The sequence below is a fragment of the Pseudophryne corroboree genome, chromosome 3, assembly GCF_028390025.1.
Source record: "Pseudophryne corroboree isolate aPseCor3 chromosome 3, aPseCor3.hap2, whole genome shotgun sequence".
NCBI classification, from domain to species: domain Eukaryota; kingdom Metazoa; phylum Chordata; class Amphibia; order Anura; family Myobatrachidae; genus Pseudophryne; species Pseudophryne corroboree.
In genome coordinates, this window is record NC_086446.1 from 449,859,648 (window position 1) to 449,877,378 (window position 17,731).

A 17,731-nucleotide genomic window follows, 5' to 3' on the forward strand; every position below is an offset into this window, starting at 1 on the left:
GGGAGGGTTTTTTGGAAGGGACATCCTGCGTGACACTGCAGTGCCACTCCTAGATGGGCCCGGTGTTTGTGTCGGCCACTAGGGTCGCTTATCTTACTCACACAGCTACCTCATTGCGCCTCTTTTTTTCTTTGCGTCATGTGCTGTTTGGGGAGGGTTTTTTGGAAGGGACATCCTGCGTGACACTGCAGTGCCACTCCTAGATGGGCCCGGTGTTTGTGTCGGCCACTAGGGTCGCTTATCTTACTCACACAGCTACCTCATTGCGCCTCTTTTTTTCTTTGCGTCATGTGCTGTTTGGGGAGGGTTTTTTGGAAGGGACATCCTGCGTGACACTGCAGTGCCACTCCTAGATGGGCCCGGTGTTTGTGTCGGCCACTAGGGTCGCTTATCTTACTCACACAGCTACCTCATTGCGCCTCTTTTTTTCTTTGCGTCATGTGCTGTTTGGGGAGGGTTTTTTGGAAGGGACATCCTGCGTGACACTGCAGTGCCACTCCTAGATGGGCCCGGTGTTTGTGTCGGCCACTAGGGTCGCTTATCTTACTCACACAGCTACCTCATTGCGCCTCTTTTTTTCTTTGCGTCATGTGCTGTTTGGGGAGGGTTTTTTGGAAGGGACATCCTGCGTGACACTGCAGTGCCACTCCTAGATGGGCCCGGTGTTTGTGTCGGCCACTAGGGTCGCTTATCTTACTCACACAGCTACCTCATTGCGCCTCTTTTTTTCTTTGCGTCATGTGCTGTTTTGGGAGGGTTTTTTGGAAGGGACATCCTGCGTGACACTGCAGTGCCACTCCTAGATGGGCCCGGTGTTTGTGTCGGCCACTAGGGTCGCTTATCTTACTCACACAGCTACCTCATTGCGCCTCTTTTTTTCTTTGCGTCATGTGCTGTTTGGGGAGGGTTTTTTGGAAGGGACATCCTGCGTGACACTGCAGTGCCACTCCTAGATGGGCCCGGTGTTTGTGTCGGCCACTAGGGTCGCTTATCTTACTCACACAGCTACCTCATTGCGCCTCTTTTTTTCTTTGCGTCATCTGCTGTTTGGGGAGGGTTTTTTGGAAGGGACATCCTGCGTGACACTGCAGTGCCACTCCTAGATGGGCCCGGTGTTTGTGTCGGCCACTAGGGTCGCTTATCTTACTCACACAGCTACCTCATTGCGCCTCTTTTTTTCTTTGCGTCATGTGCTGTTTGGGGAGGGTTTTTTGGAAGGGACATCCTGCGTGACACTGCAGTGCCACTCCTAGATGGGCCCGGTGTTTGTGTCGGCCACTAGGGTCGCTTATCTTACTCACACAGCTACCTCATTGCGCCTCTTTTTTTCTTTGCGTCATGTGCTGTTTGGGGAGGGTTTTTTGGAAGGGACATCCTGCGTGACACTGCAGTGCCACTCCTAGATGGGCCCGGTGTTTGTGTCGGCCACTAGGGTCGCTTATCTTACTCACACAGCTACCTCATTGCGCCTCTTTTTTTCTTTGCGTCATGTGCTGTTTGGGGAGGGTTTTTTGGAAGGGACATCCTGCGTGACACTGCAGTGCCACTCCTAGATGGGCCCGGTGTTTGTGTCGGCCACTAGGGTCGCTTATCTTACTCACACAGCTACCTCATTGCGCCTCTTTTTTTCTTTGCGTCATGTGCTGTTTGGGGAGGGTTTTTTGGAAGGGACATCCTGCGTGACACTGCAGTGCCACTCCTAGATGGGCCCGGTGTTTGTGTCGGCCACTAGGGTCGCTTATCTTACTCACACAGCTACCTCATTGCGCCTCTTTTTTTCTTTGCGTCATGTGCTGTTTGGGGAGGGTTTTTTGGAAGGGACATCCTGCGTGACACTGCAGTGCCACTCCTAGATGGGCCCGGTGTTTGTGTCGGCCACTAGGGTCGCTTATCTTACTCACACAGCTACCTCATTGCGCCTCTTTTTTTCTTTGCGTCATGTGCTGTTTGGGGAGGGTTTTTTGGAAGGGACATCCTGCGTGACACTGCAGTGCCACTCCTAGATGGGCCCGGTGTTTGTGTCGGCCACTAGGGTCGCTTATCTTACTCACACAGCTACCTCATTGCGCCTCTTTTTTTCTTTGCGTCATGTGCTGTTTGGGGAGGGTTTTTTGGAAGGGACATCCTGCGTGACACTGCAGTGCCACTCCTAGATGGGCCCGGTGTTTGTGTCGGCCACTAGGGTCGCTTATCTTACTCACACAGCTACCTCATTGCGCCTCTTTTTTTCTTTGCGTCATGTGCTGTTTGGGGAGGGTTTTTTGGAAGGGATATCCTGCGTGACACTGCAGTGCCACTCCTAGATGGGCCAGGTGTTTGTGTCGGCCACTAGGGTCGCTTATCTTACTCACACAGCTACCTCATTGCGCCTCTTTTTTTCTTTGCGTCATGTGCTGTTTGGGGAGGGTTTTTTGGAAGGGACATCCTGCGTGACACTGCAGTGCCACTCCTAGATGGGCCCGGTGTTTGTGTCGGCCACTAGGGTCGCTTATCTTACTCACACAGCTACCTCATTGCGCCTCTTTTTTTCTTTGCGTCATGTGCTGTTTGGGGAGGGTTTTTTGGAAGGGACATCCTGCGTGACACTGCAGTGCCACTCCTAGATGGGCCCGGTGTTTGTGTCGGCCACTAGGGTCGCTTATCTTACTCACACAGCTACCTCATTGCGCCTCTTTTTTTCTTTGCGTCATGTGCTGTTTGGGGAGGGTTTTTTGGAAGGGACATCCTGCGTGACACTGCAGTGCCACTCCTAGATGGGCCCGGTGTTTGTGTCGGCCACTAGGGTCGCTTATCTTACTCACACAGCTACCTCATTGCGCCTCTTTTTTTCTTTGCGTCATGTGCTGTTTGGGGAGGGTTTTTTGGAAGGGACATCCTGCGTGACACTGCAGTGCCACTCCTAGATGGGCCAGGTGTTTGTGTCGGCCACTAGGGTCGCTTAGCTTAGTCATCCAGCGACCTCGGTGCAAATTTTAGGACTAAAAATAATATTGTGAGGTGTGAGGTATTCAGAATAGACTGAAAATGAGTGGAAATTATGGTTTTAGAGGTTAATAATACTTTGGGATCAAAATGACCCCCAAATTCTATGATTTAAGCTGTTTTTTAGTGTTTTTTGAAAAAAACACCCGAATCCAAAACACACCCGAATCCGACAAAAAAAATTCGTTGAGGTTTTGCCAAAACGCGGTCGAACCCAAAACACGGCCGCGGAACCGAACACAAAACCAAAACACAAAACCCGAAAAATTTCAAGTGCACATCTCTAGTTAATACATTTGCCCCACTGATCCCTATGCCTACATGCATATTAAAGGTTTCTTGTGGCCACTTACAGTATATGGAACCTCTTGTAAAACACAATACACAAAAAAATCCTGCAAAATATCAGCGTCTTTTTTCTTAAACAAGTAGATCTTACTAACTTTGGGGCTCATTTACATTTGGATGTAAGTTATTTTCATGACACGCCTCTCAGATGGAGCAGTACACGTCCGCGCTGATAGGTGTTACTTTCCCAATCTCCCTAAAATGCTTTTTCAAAAGTAGGCAAGTATGCGGTGGGTTGAGGCAGGTGAGGCAGAGCCTTTCCTGTCATACATACGTTTAAACCAGAGTTTTGACTGAATAAAATATATGAAAAATACTGATAATTTGTTTGAAATATCTTCTTTGCATTATTATAATAATTTTTATAGCCCAATCTCTGGAGTAAAAAGTCTATGGCAGGTGAGGCAGTGCCTCACCTGTGTATCCTTTCCACACATCTCCGATCAAAACTCACCAGATTTCCAGGAGAAAATACTGCTGCACCTGTGTATAATGCCCAGATGTACCATTTATCTCATATATTGCATGTAAATCTGGCTCTGGGGATAGCCAGTGCCTCCTGAGATATTTAGCTCACCGCACGTCCCTGGTAGCAGTACCCACTGGATTATAGAGCACTGCAAGTAGATCTCTGTATTTTATCTCTACACTCAAGATTTGGGTAGCATTTTCTTTTAATACCCTTCATATATTTGTATTCAAATAATTCTGTCATATTACCACTATACACACACTGAACGAAAATTAAATAAGTTTTACACTGTCCATCATTCCCTATATGGTTTCTAAATGGAATAAAAAATGTAAAACTTTAGTATTACCGAATGCCATATGGGCTTTTTACTTTTTAAGTGTCTTTAATAATACAACAATAACAGTCTCATGGATTTATTGAAGGATAAATTTAATATAAATTAGACTTAAATAGAAGTACGAGTTATGAAGCAGAGAACTGAGATGAGCTGAGTCCTGTGTACAGTATATGTCAGTGCCGTCATCTGGAATTGTAACTCCTACAGTAGGTCCCTGTCCTCTCATGTGGATGACATTGCACTACAATGTACTTACATTTGTTGGATAGTAGGTTGCTAGAGCTGCATTTCTGAACAGCAACTATCTCTTGGTTAAATAGCTGTCATCATTATCAGGGCACTTGCACCATATCCATCTGCAAACTGACATATTTCCACGCCCCATTTCTTCCAGATTACATCCTAACTACCAAGTGAGGATGCAACAAACGTATTATTATTTATTACCAGTTATTTATATAGCGCACACATATTCCGCAGCGCTGTACAGAGAATATTTGACCATTCACATCAGTCCCTGCCCCAGTGGAGCTTACTGTACAATCTATATTCCCTATAACATGTACACACAGACACATTTACGCTAGGGTTAATTTTGTTAGGAGACAATTATCCTACCAGTATATTTCTGGATTGTGGGAGGAAACCGGAGTACCCGGAGGAAACCCACGCAAGTACTGGGAGAATATACAAACTCCGCACAGCTAGGACCATGGTGGGCATCGAATCCATGACCTCAGTGCTGTGAGGCAATAATGCTAACCATTACACCATCCGTACTGCCCTAGATTGACAGGCAGAGGCGGTCGCGGGTTGGAAGGGGGCGAGACAACAGCGTTAGAACGCCGTTGGCAGGGCGCGGTCCGGATAACGGAGGCATGTCCGTATGGTCGGGGGGGGGGGGGGCACTGTGGCTGCGTGACGTCACACGCAGCTGCTGCGACCCGGAATGCGGCAGGTAGCTCCCTGTCAGAGCGCAGGAGCTGCGCTGGCAGGGAGCTACTCACCAGGTACAAAAGCATCACCGCTGTGCGATGCTTTTGTACCTGTGCAGGGGGGGGTGGGGGGCCTGGCATGCGAGGCGGACTAGCCCTGTGCCGCATGTCAGAGTAACTGATCGTAGAAGTGTTATATTTAGAACAACTACGATGAACTCTGAATTACCCCCATTGTTTTCAGTGCTGCAGATATGCATTTGTCCGAGTTTGCAAATGCTCTTCATTATGTACAGATAGATCAATGATTGTAAAGTTAATTTGAGTAGTAGTCATACTAGTAACGCCTATTAGAGCGACAGCAACATGATCTAGTGACCTGGTGTATGTATGTATGAAAGTTATGGTACTGATTGTCTCTCTACATATGGCAACTATGCAACGCGTTGATACATCAAGAACTGATTTATGTAATCTTAGAGTTAAAGCATCATAATTGTTATTTTCAGGTCCTTCTCCATCTGAATCCAAAAACACAAGGGCAGTAATGCCAGTTTCCAGCTCTGGGAATGGAACATCTTGGAACGCAGTACGTGGATCTGGCAGTAACAGCTCCATGACAGTTACCATCAATGCGCCAGTGAATGCATGCATTGGGCAATACAAGATGAGTCTACAGGTCACCAGTGGAGGGCGCACCACTTCAGCCAGTCTAGGAAAATTCTATTTGCTATTTAACCCCTGGGCATCAGGTACTGTTGCTGTGAAATATGTTATAAACATACTTGTATGGAAAAAGTAGATAGCATGAAACGCGTATATAAAATATAGCATTAGAACAAGTAAAGCTGGGCACACACTAGGTGATTTGTATTAACAATATGGACGATAACGACATTTCTGGATGAAATCGTCTAGTGTGTATGCACTATTTTGCCAATGATGCGCGCTCCTGTGGGTTGTTGCCGAGGTCTTTTGTCTTTTGTACATGTGACAACCAGCTAAGCACAGTAATAATGTGGTGCGATAGATCCCTTTTCTTTTACCTGCAGGTTAGGTTTCTTTATTCTTGACCACAGATCGGTGAGAAGGAGCAGTCTACACAGGGAAACTTACTTTCAAAACATTCATCAATTTATTAAAGTCAATTTACATTCTTTGACAATGACAATACATTTTACAACAGTAAATAATAAACTTATTTTATCATACTGGAACAGATGGTCTCAGGAGTCATCCCATCTGCAATTTCCTGAATGCAATTAGTTTAACTGTATAACCTCTGAACTAACGTAACAGCAATGACTGAAAGTTAACGTTTTGTTAGAAACACTTCAATTTGCAAAATAACAGGATTGGACAATCACACAATAGCCGTTCAATATCAATTTGCTTCAAGACTTATTCAAACAGGTCTCAGATCTATAACCGTTTCACCACTATGAAGGTTAATGAACATTCAATGCACTTTTAGTCACTTTCACGTTACACGGTACCGTGGATAACCCCAATTAGTTCAACCCTCAAAGGTTAGCTGGGTGTTATAGCTACATTAGCTAGTGCACGTTGGGTACCTTTTATGACCTGGCTCCAAAGAGGGAGTTATGGAATGAAACACTGGTTACTGAACAAAAGGGAACGTTTTCTCTAGATCGCTGCCTTTCCTTTATAATTCCCTGAGGATGACAGGGTTTACAATGCTTGGGTATCTATTAAGCGGTAGAGCAGACTGTCTAAATTCCTGCTAGGGAAAGGTAAGGTGTACAATATCCTCTCTTGGTTCCTCTAGTTTTTAATTCTGGTAAAGTACTTAAACTCTCTCTTTTCTCCACTAACATCCGATAGTGATCGTATAATGGCCCTCATTCCGAGATGTTCGTTCGCTAGCTCCTTTTAGCAGCCGTGCAAATACTAAGCCGCCGCCCTCTGGAAGTGTAGCTTAGCTAAGCAGAAGTGCGAACGAAAGGTTCGCAGCGCTGCTACAAAAAAAGATTGTGCCGTTTCTGAGTAGCTCGAGACCTAGTCCAAGCTTGCGATCACTTCAGACTATTTAGTTCCTGTTTTGACGTCACGAACATGCCCTGCGTTCGGCCAGCCACGCCTAAGTTTCCCTAGCCACTCCTGTTTTCTGGCACATTTGTGTTTTTACACACACTCCCCGAAAACGGTCAGTTACCACTCAGAAACACCCACTTTCTGTCAATCACTCTGCGGCCAGCAGTGCAACTAAAAAGCGTCGCTAGAGCTTGTGTAAAACTGCATCGGCTTTTGTGAAAGTACGTCGCGCGTGCGCATTGAGCCGCATACGCATGCGCAGAAGTGCCGATTTTTAGCCCGATTGCTGCGCTGTGAACGAAAGCAGCTAGCGATCAACTCGGAATGAGGGCCAATGTACAGGAGTATTAATTTATGGATAGGCTCTCCTGAGCTTCATTCGCTGTAACAAATCAAATTAAAGCTGAATGTCTGCTGGAACTGCCTGCCTCTAATCCTGACTGACAGGGCGGATCTGTACACACTCACTTAGCACAGAATATTACAGGCTGGACTCACTTGACAACTATGGGGGTCATTCTGACCCGTTCACACGCAGCGGTTTTTCGCTGCGGTGCGAACGGGTGCGGAATGCGCATGCTCGGCAGCTGCTGTGCGCATGCGCGACGTTGCCCGGTGACAGGGGTCGCCAAGTTATGCCGCGGCTACCGACGGAAACGATCACAGCGGCGACCGCTAAGAAGACTGACAGCAAGGAGGCGTGGATGGGCGGATCCGGACCGTTGGAGACTGTTTTCAGGGAGTGGTGAGTAAAACGCAGGCATGTCCAGGACAACGGAGGGCGGAGGAGTGACGTCAAAGCCGGGCCCATCATCGCTGGATCCATCGCACAGGGTAAGTGTGTCCAGCCCTAGTCTACTTCTGCTTTAATTTTTTTTTAGCTTAGCAGTGCTGGCAGCTGCACAAGCTAAAATACACTCCGCCATAGGCGTGGACTATTGATCGCAGCAGCAGCTAAAAGTTGCTGGCTGCGATCAACTCGGAATGACCACCTATAACTTAAGGCCCGTACACACTGGCCGATATATCGCTCGTTCTCTTAAACGGACGATATATCGCGGGTCCGTCGGCCAGTGTGTACGGCTGATACGTCTGTGAACTCCGTCGTACACAGACGTATCGCGTCGGTCCCGCAGCACAGCCGACGGCCAATATATCTACCAATATATTGGCGCGTCGCTGTGTGTGTACGGCGGTCGGCCGACCGCCCGTACACATGCTGCGGCGGCCGGCGGTGATTGACAGCTGAACTGGGCGGGCGTGTGTACACGCCCGCCCAGTTAATGGCGTCAGTCCCCGACGGATCGGGCAGTGTGTATGCTCAACACACTGCCCGATCTGTCCATAGATATATCTGCAGATCAATTGATCTGCAGATATATCTACTAGTGTGTACCCACCTTTAGTCTAGCAGATTTGGCTATCCCTGCAGGGAAACTGTCAGCACTATTATAATAGGTTAGCATCTCGCAGAAGACTATAGGTCTTATGCATCTCCATGTGCATCGAGTGTCTGTCAAACTGTGCCTCCTAGTGTCTGTTCATGATCAAGGTGTATGACAGCAATACCTCTCCGAATGAACTGTGAATACCATACCCTCCAACATGGGTGGTCTTCAGTATGCCGGCGGTCGGGCTCTCGGCGACCAGCATACCGGCGCCGGGAGCCCGACAGCCAGCATACCGACACTTATTCTCCCTCGTGGGGGTCCATATACCGGCGCCACCGTGCCCGTAGCGTGGCGAGCGCAGCGAGCCCGCAAGGGGCTCATTTGCGCTCGCCACACTTTCGGTAAGCCGGCGGTCGGGCTCCCGGCGCCGGTATGCTGGTCGCCGGGAGCCCGACCGCCGGCATATCGTAGTGAACCCCTTCAACATGACCCGCCCCACTAGGTACAAAATGCTCTGTTTCTGGACTTCCCTCTTAATTCATTATTGCCATCACCTGTGAAGAAACAGCTTTCTTATCATTTAACTAGTTCAACACAGGTGATGGAAATCATAAATTAAGAGGGAAGTCCAGGAACAGAGCATTTTGTACCTAGTGGGGCAGGTCATGTTGGAGGGTCTGGAATACTACAAGCTGTCAGCAGCTGATCGTAGCTGTCAGTTCAGATGGCCATGTCCCTAGCTCTGACTGGGTAGGTCCGTCCCGCCTGGAGGTGTTGTCACACTGCCAGGGCTCCACAGCAGGCTCTGCCCGCTGCCACTGTAGAGGCTGCTTGCCGATGTCAGTCTGGTGCAGTCATACCTCCCACTTGCCTCATGTGGTGAGAGGATACATCTCTGTCTAATAAAGCCAAGTCCCGGTCTCCACTTCTGATCCAGTCAGTCACCTGGCGAAGAGGCTGGATCACTGCTCACCAAATCCCGCCTTTGGTCCACCACTCTGCATATCACCACCGACCTCTGGCATCTCCTCCGCGACTGCCGCGGAGAATGCCAGAGGCACTGGTATTTGCTGGAGCCTGTCAGCGCTGCTCCCGCTGTCTTGGACATAGCACGGCCTTTCAGCTCCGTTCCCAACAGCCTCCTCACTGCCGTGGAATTACTGCTGCCGACAGGAGCTGCATATTCTAGGCGGTGGCAGGATGATATCACTGAACACTGCCCAGGAGTTCAAGGGCAAACACTGACAATATCGCTCATGGAGCATAGCGTCTAGTGTGTACCCAACTTTAGTTCAACAGAAAAGATGATAAAAACATACAGCTATTTTCAGTAATAAGTAAGAATCAAGGTGGAATCTCCATAGCTAATACAGACATGGTGCATTTACTGCATTAGACATTACAGAACACGTTGATCATTTTCTATCCAGTAGTGAGGACACATTTATGTGGTTCAAGAGTTTGGGGTTGATGTATTAAGCAGAGAATAGAGTGAAGAAGTGGACCAGTGGAGTCGTTGTCTATAGCAACCAATCAATATTTACCTATCATTTTATAGAATGTACTTGATAAATGCTACCTCTAATCTAACTGGTTGCTATGGGCAACTTCTCCACTGGTCCACTTCTCCACTCTTTTCTCTGCTTCATGCATCTGCCCCTTTTTACACTATGATCAGAGCGATAATTTTTAATATGGAAAGGTCAGATCCTTTTCAGCATTAATTCTCAGAGTTCTGACTTTTTAACTGTGCACTAGAACTACATTTATGTTTAACAGGAATTAAATTAACAACAAATTAATATTTTGTGTAAGGAATATTTTCTGCAAGCATTACCAATTGCAATCTCTGTATATAAATTCTTCAGACCCCCTGGGTTTGTGTGTGAGGGAGTCTGGGTTCTTGAGCATGCTCACTATAAATGCCTCTGGAGCATGCTCAGTGCTTCTGCCCACACACACATATTTGCTGCTGAGCATGAAAGTCCTCTTACTCCAATCTCTGCTTGCGAGTGCTGTTTGCCATGTCGTGGATGCTGTGCACCAGATGCTAAGCAATCTGCTTCTTCTTCTAATTGCTGTGTAATGACCAGTCTTGGTTTATATTATGTTCTTTGCTCCCTGGCAATGGCTTCCATTACTGTCCATGTTTGATCTCTGGTTTTCCTGTCTCTATTACGTATATCTCTAGCATTCCTGTTGCCTGTGAATTGAGCAGGTTTGGGCATAAATCCATTGCTCGCTGACTCTCTGTATTGCATCTTGTGTGTACTCTACCTGAATCCTCCACTCCTGTGTGCATCTGCAGTCTGCTGTTCTAGTGTCACTGCTACTGCTAACTAATCATCTCCAGTGTCTCTTGCCACCGCTCTGTGTAATTTGTTTGCCCATCAGCTGTTCTTTTCTGAAGACTTCTGCCAATGATATCCTACAGCTACATCCTACGTACTGTACCTTCTACCAGTTATTCCCACATAAAGGGATTTTGCACATTATTTTTCCTCGGCCTGAATTCTTCATGCTATGGTTGAATTATAGTTGTCTATTGAAACATATCATTGTATAGAACATTGGGGGTAATTCCGAGTTGATCGCAGCATCAAATTTGTTAGCAGTTGGGCAAAACCATTTGCACTGCAGGTGTGGCAGATATAACATTTGCAGAGAGAGTTAGATTTGGGTGGGGTGTGTTCAAGCTGAAATCTAAATTGCAATGTAAAAATAAAGCAGCCAGTATTTACCCTGCACAGAAACAAAATAACCCACCCAAATCTAACTCTCTGCAAATGTTATATCTGCCCCCCCTGCAGTGCACATGGTTTTACCCAACTGCTAACAAATTTGATGCTGCGATCAACTCGGAATTACCCCCATTGTACAGTAAATATAAAAGCATCCTGTGTATATATATTTTATGCCTTGGATATATACTCTTTCTCCCTCAGGTGATGATGTGTACATGAGCAGTAACTCAGAAAGAGGGGAGTATGTTCTTAATGAGACTGGACTATACTGGTTTGGAAATGTTAATGAATATGGAAGTAGAAGATGGGACTATGGACAGGTAATAAGAACATTTAAAATGGGAAATTTTTAAGCAAGTAGCCCAAGCTGCACAGAAATGTATTAATCTGAAACTGAAGTATGTACAGTATATATATTATTTTTGTATGGTGCCACAATGGCATATTGGCACCATACTGATACTGTACATATCCATCCACATACTGTACATAGTGGATGAATCCAGAACAAAATGACATGTTGGGCACCACGATAGGGAAAGGTGGGAGGGAGGTTTTTTTTTGTCATGACAAGAGGCATAGCCTCACAGGGAATGCCGTAAGCAACAACACCCCCCCCCCCCCCCCCCCTTTTCATCACATTGAGGGCAAGGAGCACAGGTCTGGCGGGTGACAGAATGAGTGTGTGGGGACAGGACTGGCAGGTGACAGGGTGAGTGTGCAGGGTACAGGTCTGGTAGGTGACAGGGTGAGTGTGCAGGGATAGGTCTGGTGGGTGAGTGTGTAAGTGCGCTGGGACAGGTCTAGTAGGTGCCAGGGTGAGTGTGTTGGGGCAGGTCTGGGCACAGCCAGATTAACAATGGGGCAGATGGAGCTCCAGCTCCAGGCCTATACATAAAAATAGGCCCATCATACTGGCAGCAGGTTGATGACCAGTCGCACAGCTAGCCAAACAATCATAAATCATAAGTATTAAAATAGTTTTTGTAGTTTTCTCACAAAATTATCAAATATTTCTAAGTTTATGTATTTAGGGAGACATTGAGGCATATAGCTAGTTGCACTGAGATGGGGGTAGGGAGAGAGTACTAATTACCTAGGCCCAGGTTTGATGGAGGGGCAAAGTGGGGGCACAGATCCACCCCGCCCCCCTACCTGGGAGCAGCAGTTGCAGCTCTTCTCTTCAGCCTAGCACACAATGTGGCCAGGGAGATACTTAAAACATTTTTTCTGTATTTTATTCTAAGGTAGCATGGCCAAGCCATGACCCCTGAGAAGTACCTGGGCCAAGCCAAGCTCTCTACTGCCCTGCATATATTGTATAGGGTGTACACACCCACATGGCTCTGGCCACATTCACACAGCACTAGTCACAGGTCCTCTCCGTCTCCATATAGGCCCTTGAAATTATTCAGCTCCAGGCCCATGTGGCTCTTAATCCGGCCCTGGGTCTGGGTACAGCCCCCCCCATCACCCTCCATCAATGTCCACCTCTCACAGCAATGCAAGACAGGATGTATTCAGGTCTGGGCACAGCACCATCCCCCCCCCCCTTTCAAATGTCCAGAATGTCCCCTCCCCCCCTTCAGTACACTCCTCCTAGCCTCACACATTGGCCTCCTCCACCCCTCCATCATTGTCCTCCTTCACTCACCCCCGCCTATCATTCTAAACTCTATCATCATCACCCTCCCCACCCCTTGCCCCATCATCCACCTACCCTCACACATAACCAGTGGCATGCGGTGGGGTGAGATAGAGCCTTTCTTGTCATACTTATGTTAAAACCAGAGTTTTGACTATGTAAAGTAAATGAAAAATACAAAGACTATATGATAAATATCTTCTTTGTATTATTCTGCTAATTTTTATTATCAAAACTCTGGAGTAAAAAGTCTATGGCAGGCAGTACCTCATCTGCCTATATTTTCTACACATCTGTTTAAATATCACCAAATTTCCAGAAGCATATACTGCTGTACCTGTATATAATGCCCACATGAACCCTTGGGCTCATATATTGTGTGTAAATTTGGCACTGGTACTAGCCAGTGCCTCCTCAGCCATTTACCTTACCATATGTCCCTGCACATAACCCATGTCCTCACCTCCATAATCTTCCTTACCACAGCATCACTGATTGGCCGTAGCCTGCACTCAGAGAAGTGTCCATTCCATAGGCCCAATCTGCTCTTGGCTTTCAATGTTACTGACTTCAGCAGCACTGCGGCTGCTGAAGTCCCTGCAGAGCTGGCACTAGTCTGTGTGACGGATGTCCTGCTAGTGCCGAACACATGGGAAGGGGTGACACTCACTGTCGTATGCTGGACACTTGCTTCAGCAGCACTGCTGGCTGCTACTAGCTTGTCCATGCCTCCGAGTGTGTTGCTACGAGCAGCCCTAAATTAAAATAATAGTTAAAAAAATGAATCTTTTAAACGACAGGGGGGCACGTGCCTCCCCTGAATCCGCAAGTGGATGGATCATACAGTAGGATCACATAGTACAGGGGTGATCAGAAAGGACAATTACATAGAAGAAATACAGAAAGATACGTGGGCGCTATTTATAAAGAAAATTGATTTAAATAAACCAATTAATATTTTCTACTTTATAATGTTGCTCCACTTTTCTAGCTGCCCACAATTGGGGATCTGGATATCCACCAAAGCTAGAATACAACAAAAAATACACAATATTGTGGGCGCTCCAAAAAGATATATTTGCAACAGCTGCTGGTTTTGTAAATACAAATTTTATTTATATTATTCCCGGGTGATTAATATATAACTTAGATCCTATATATATATCACAATGTACTAAAAACAATCATCAAATTAATAAAACATTTAAAAGACTATTGTCCAAGCGCTCAGAGCTTGCTGGCAGTCCTGAAGATAACTGGTGATTAGTGTAATTAATATGCATATGCCGGCTGTTAGTAATCGTTAGTATTTGTAACACAGTTTTGAGCTCAGTAACGGATTAGTAGAAGCAGTTCATTGCTTTATAAAGCTTGTTATACTTCACCAAGTCCGGACTGGTCATATATGGATCCGGTGATATATAGCATGTACTGCAATCAGTTGTTGTCCACGTCTGTTGTTGTGTCCGTGGATGGATCTCACTCACTGTCGTTGGCTAACAGACAGTACCTTCCTGTGCCACTTGTTTGCCGAGAGGAGCGGTAAGGGCAGCAAGCCTCTCGGCAAACAAGTGGCACAGGAAGGTACAGACCACCACCAACCAAGCAGAAGCCCCCAGCTCCGGGGAACCGCCGCAGAGTGGCCTGTCTGTTAGCCAACGAGAGTGAGTGAGATCCATCCACGGACACAACAACAGACGTGGACAACAACTGATTGCAGTACATGCTATATATCACCGGATCCATATATGACCAGTCCGGACTTGGTGAAGTATAACAAGCTTTATAAAGCAATGAACTGCTTCTACTAATCCGTTATTGAGCTCAAAACTGTGTTACAAATACTAACGATTACTAACAGCCGGCATATGCATATTAATTACACTAATCACCAGTTATCTTCAGGACTGCCAGCAAGCTCTGAGCGCTTGGACAATAGTCTTTTAAATGTTTTATTAATTTGATGATTGTTTTTACATTGTGATATATATATATAGGATCTAAGTTATATATTAATCACCCGGGAATAATATAAATAAAATTTGTATTTACAAAACCAGCAGCTGTTGCAAATATATCTTTTTGGAGCGCCCACAATATTGTGTATTTTTTGTTTAATTACATAGAAGATACCATCTTTACAAGTATGCATAATTGTAATCTGACGATTACATAATTATGTAGAGAGTAAGTGAGAGACAGAGAAGCGGGCTCTAATATATAGATCAGGGGTAGGGAACCTCAGGCCCGCGGGCCGTATAAGGCCCGCAAAGCCACTTGATCAGGCCCAGTCAGTCTCACCTAACCGAGGGAGATGCCGGGGGCGCCTGCTGAGATTTTGTTACCAGCGGGCGCCCGGCTCCTTCTCCTCAGCAGCAGCCAGAGGCAGGAGCTCACTCCTGATCTCCGGCTTCCACCTCAGGCAGTGTGCATGTGTGGCACTCCCATAGTTCTGAAGAGAGGGCAGCCAGGCGGAGGACAGCGGTCCGGAAACAGGAGCGGGGCTGGTGAGTATTGCGTTTTTTTTTCTTTTACTGTGTGTGTGTGTATGCAGCACTACTAGGGGGCATAACAACTGACTGGGGGCATATCTAATGGGGCATAACAACTGACTGGGGGCATATCTAATGGGGCATAACAACTCACTGGGGGCATATCAACTGACAGGGGGCATATCTAATGGGGCATAACAACTGACTGGGGACATATCTAATGGGGTATAACAACTGACTGGGGGCATATCTAATGGGGCATAACAACTGACTGGGGGCATATCTAATGGGACATAACAACTGACTGGGGGCATATCTAATGGGACATAACAACTGACTGGGGGCATATCTAATGAGGCATAACAACTGACTAGGGGCATATCTAATGGGGTATAACAAGTGACTGGGGGTATATCTACTGGGGCATAACAACTGACTGGGGGCAGGCTAATTTTTAAGTTGATAATTTTTGTATGGCCCCCGAAGGATTTTATAAATAACCAAATGGCCCTTGGTAGAATAAAGGTTCCCCACCCCTGATATAGATAGTCATTGTCTAGATAGACAGTCAATAGGTCGACACCATATGGTTGACAAGCATTAGGTTGACAGGGTCAAAAAGGTTGACAAATAAAAGGTAGACAGTGCTTATGGTCAACAGGTTCAAAAAGTCGACATGACAATGGTCACACTACCTGTTCCGAGAGCAGCAGTAGCGGAGCAAGGCACCTTGCCCGAAGCGTGGCAAGCAAAGCTAGCCTGTGAGAGTATACTTTTGCAATAATTGTGGTCACATATGATGAAGCAGACACCCAAAAAAAATTAAAAACCTTGTGGTAAATTTACTAAGGTCCCGATTTTGACCGAGATGCCGTTTTTTCATCAAAGTGTCATCTCGGTAATTTACTAAGCAATAATCACGGCAGTGATGAGGGCATTCGTAATTTTTTGGAAGTCCAACAAAAAAATTACGAATGAATACACCATCGGTCAAAACGCGGCTGTTTAACTATGAATCTCGGTAATTTACTAAGAAGTGCAAAGCAAAAAAAAACCAAACACTGCCGTGAAAAATTACAACTCGTAAAAAAGTGCTTAAAAAAAACAGACCTGCTTTTTTTTACCGTGATTGTATAGGCATGCAGGGATCCATGAGATCCGTGCATGTATATCAGTGGGAAGGGGTGGGAAAGTGGTTATTTTCTTTAAAAAAATTGCGTGGGGTCCCCCCTCCTAAGCATAACCAGCCTCGGGCTCTTTGAGCCGATCCTGGTTGCAGAAATATGGGGAAAAAATTGACAGGGGTTCCCCCATATTTAAGCAACCAGCATCGGGCTCTGCGCCTGGTCCTGGTTCCAAAAATACGGGGGACAAAAAGAGTAGGGGTCCCCCGTATTTTTAAAACCAGCACCGGGCTCCACTAGCTGGACAGATAATGCCACAGCCGGGGGTCACTTTTATATAGTGCCCTGCGGCCGTGGCATCAAAAATCCAACTAGTCACCCCTGGCCGGGGTACCCTGGGGGAGTGGGGACCCCTTCAACCAAGGGGTCCCCCCCCCCAGCCACCCAAGGGCCAGGGGTGAAGCCCGAGGCTGTCCCCCCCATCCAATTGGCTGCGGATGGGGGGCTGATAGCCTTTTTTGAAAATGAAAAGATATTGTTTTTAGTAGCAGTACTACAAGGCCCAGCAAGCCTCCCCCGCATGCTGGTACTTGGAGAACCACAAGTACCAGCATGCGGCGGAAAAACGGGCCCGCTGGTACCTGTAGTACTATTACTAAAAAAATACCCAAAAAAAGACAAGACACACACAACGTGAAAGTAAAGATTTATTACATACATGCACACAAACATACATACATACTTACCTTATGTTCACACGCAGGTCGGTCCTCTTCTCCAGTAGAATCCAAGGGGTACCTGTTGAATAAATTCTACTCACCAGATCCAGGGTCCTCGGGGCAACCATTTGTAATCCAGGTACTTGAATAAAATAACAAAACGGATACCCGAGCCACGAACTGAAAGGGGCCCCATGTTTTCACATGGGACTCCTTTCCCCGAATGCCAGAAACCCACTCTGACTTCTGTCTAAGTGGGTTTCTTCAGCCAATCAGGGAGCGCCACTTTGTAGCACTCTCCTGATCGGCTGTGTGCTCCTGTACTGAGTGACAGGCGGCATACGGCAGTGTTACAATGTAGCGCCTATGCGCTCCATTGTAACCAATGGTGGGAACTTTCTGCTCAGCGGTGACGTCACTTTAGGTCAACCGCAGGGCAGAAAGTTCCCACCATTGGTTACAATGGAGCGCATAGGCGCTACAT

General features: G+C 46.6%; 1 protein-coding gene across 1 annotated transcript in view; it reads left to right on the forward strand.

Annotated features, from left to right (window-relative positions):
• Positions 1-17,731, forward strand: part of LOC135055935 (protein-glutamine gamma-glutamyltransferase E-like) — a 273,173-nt gene that overhangs the window by 206,512 nt on the left and 48,930 nt on the right. The window contains exons 3-4 of the mRNA XM_063960536.1: positions 5,587-5,829; positions 11,469-11,587. Of these exons, the coding sequence (XP_063816606.1) occupies positions 5,587-5,829; positions 11,469-11,587 (362 nt within the window). The remainder of the gene's footprint in view (positions 1-5,586; positions 5,830-11,468; positions 11,588-17,731) is intronic.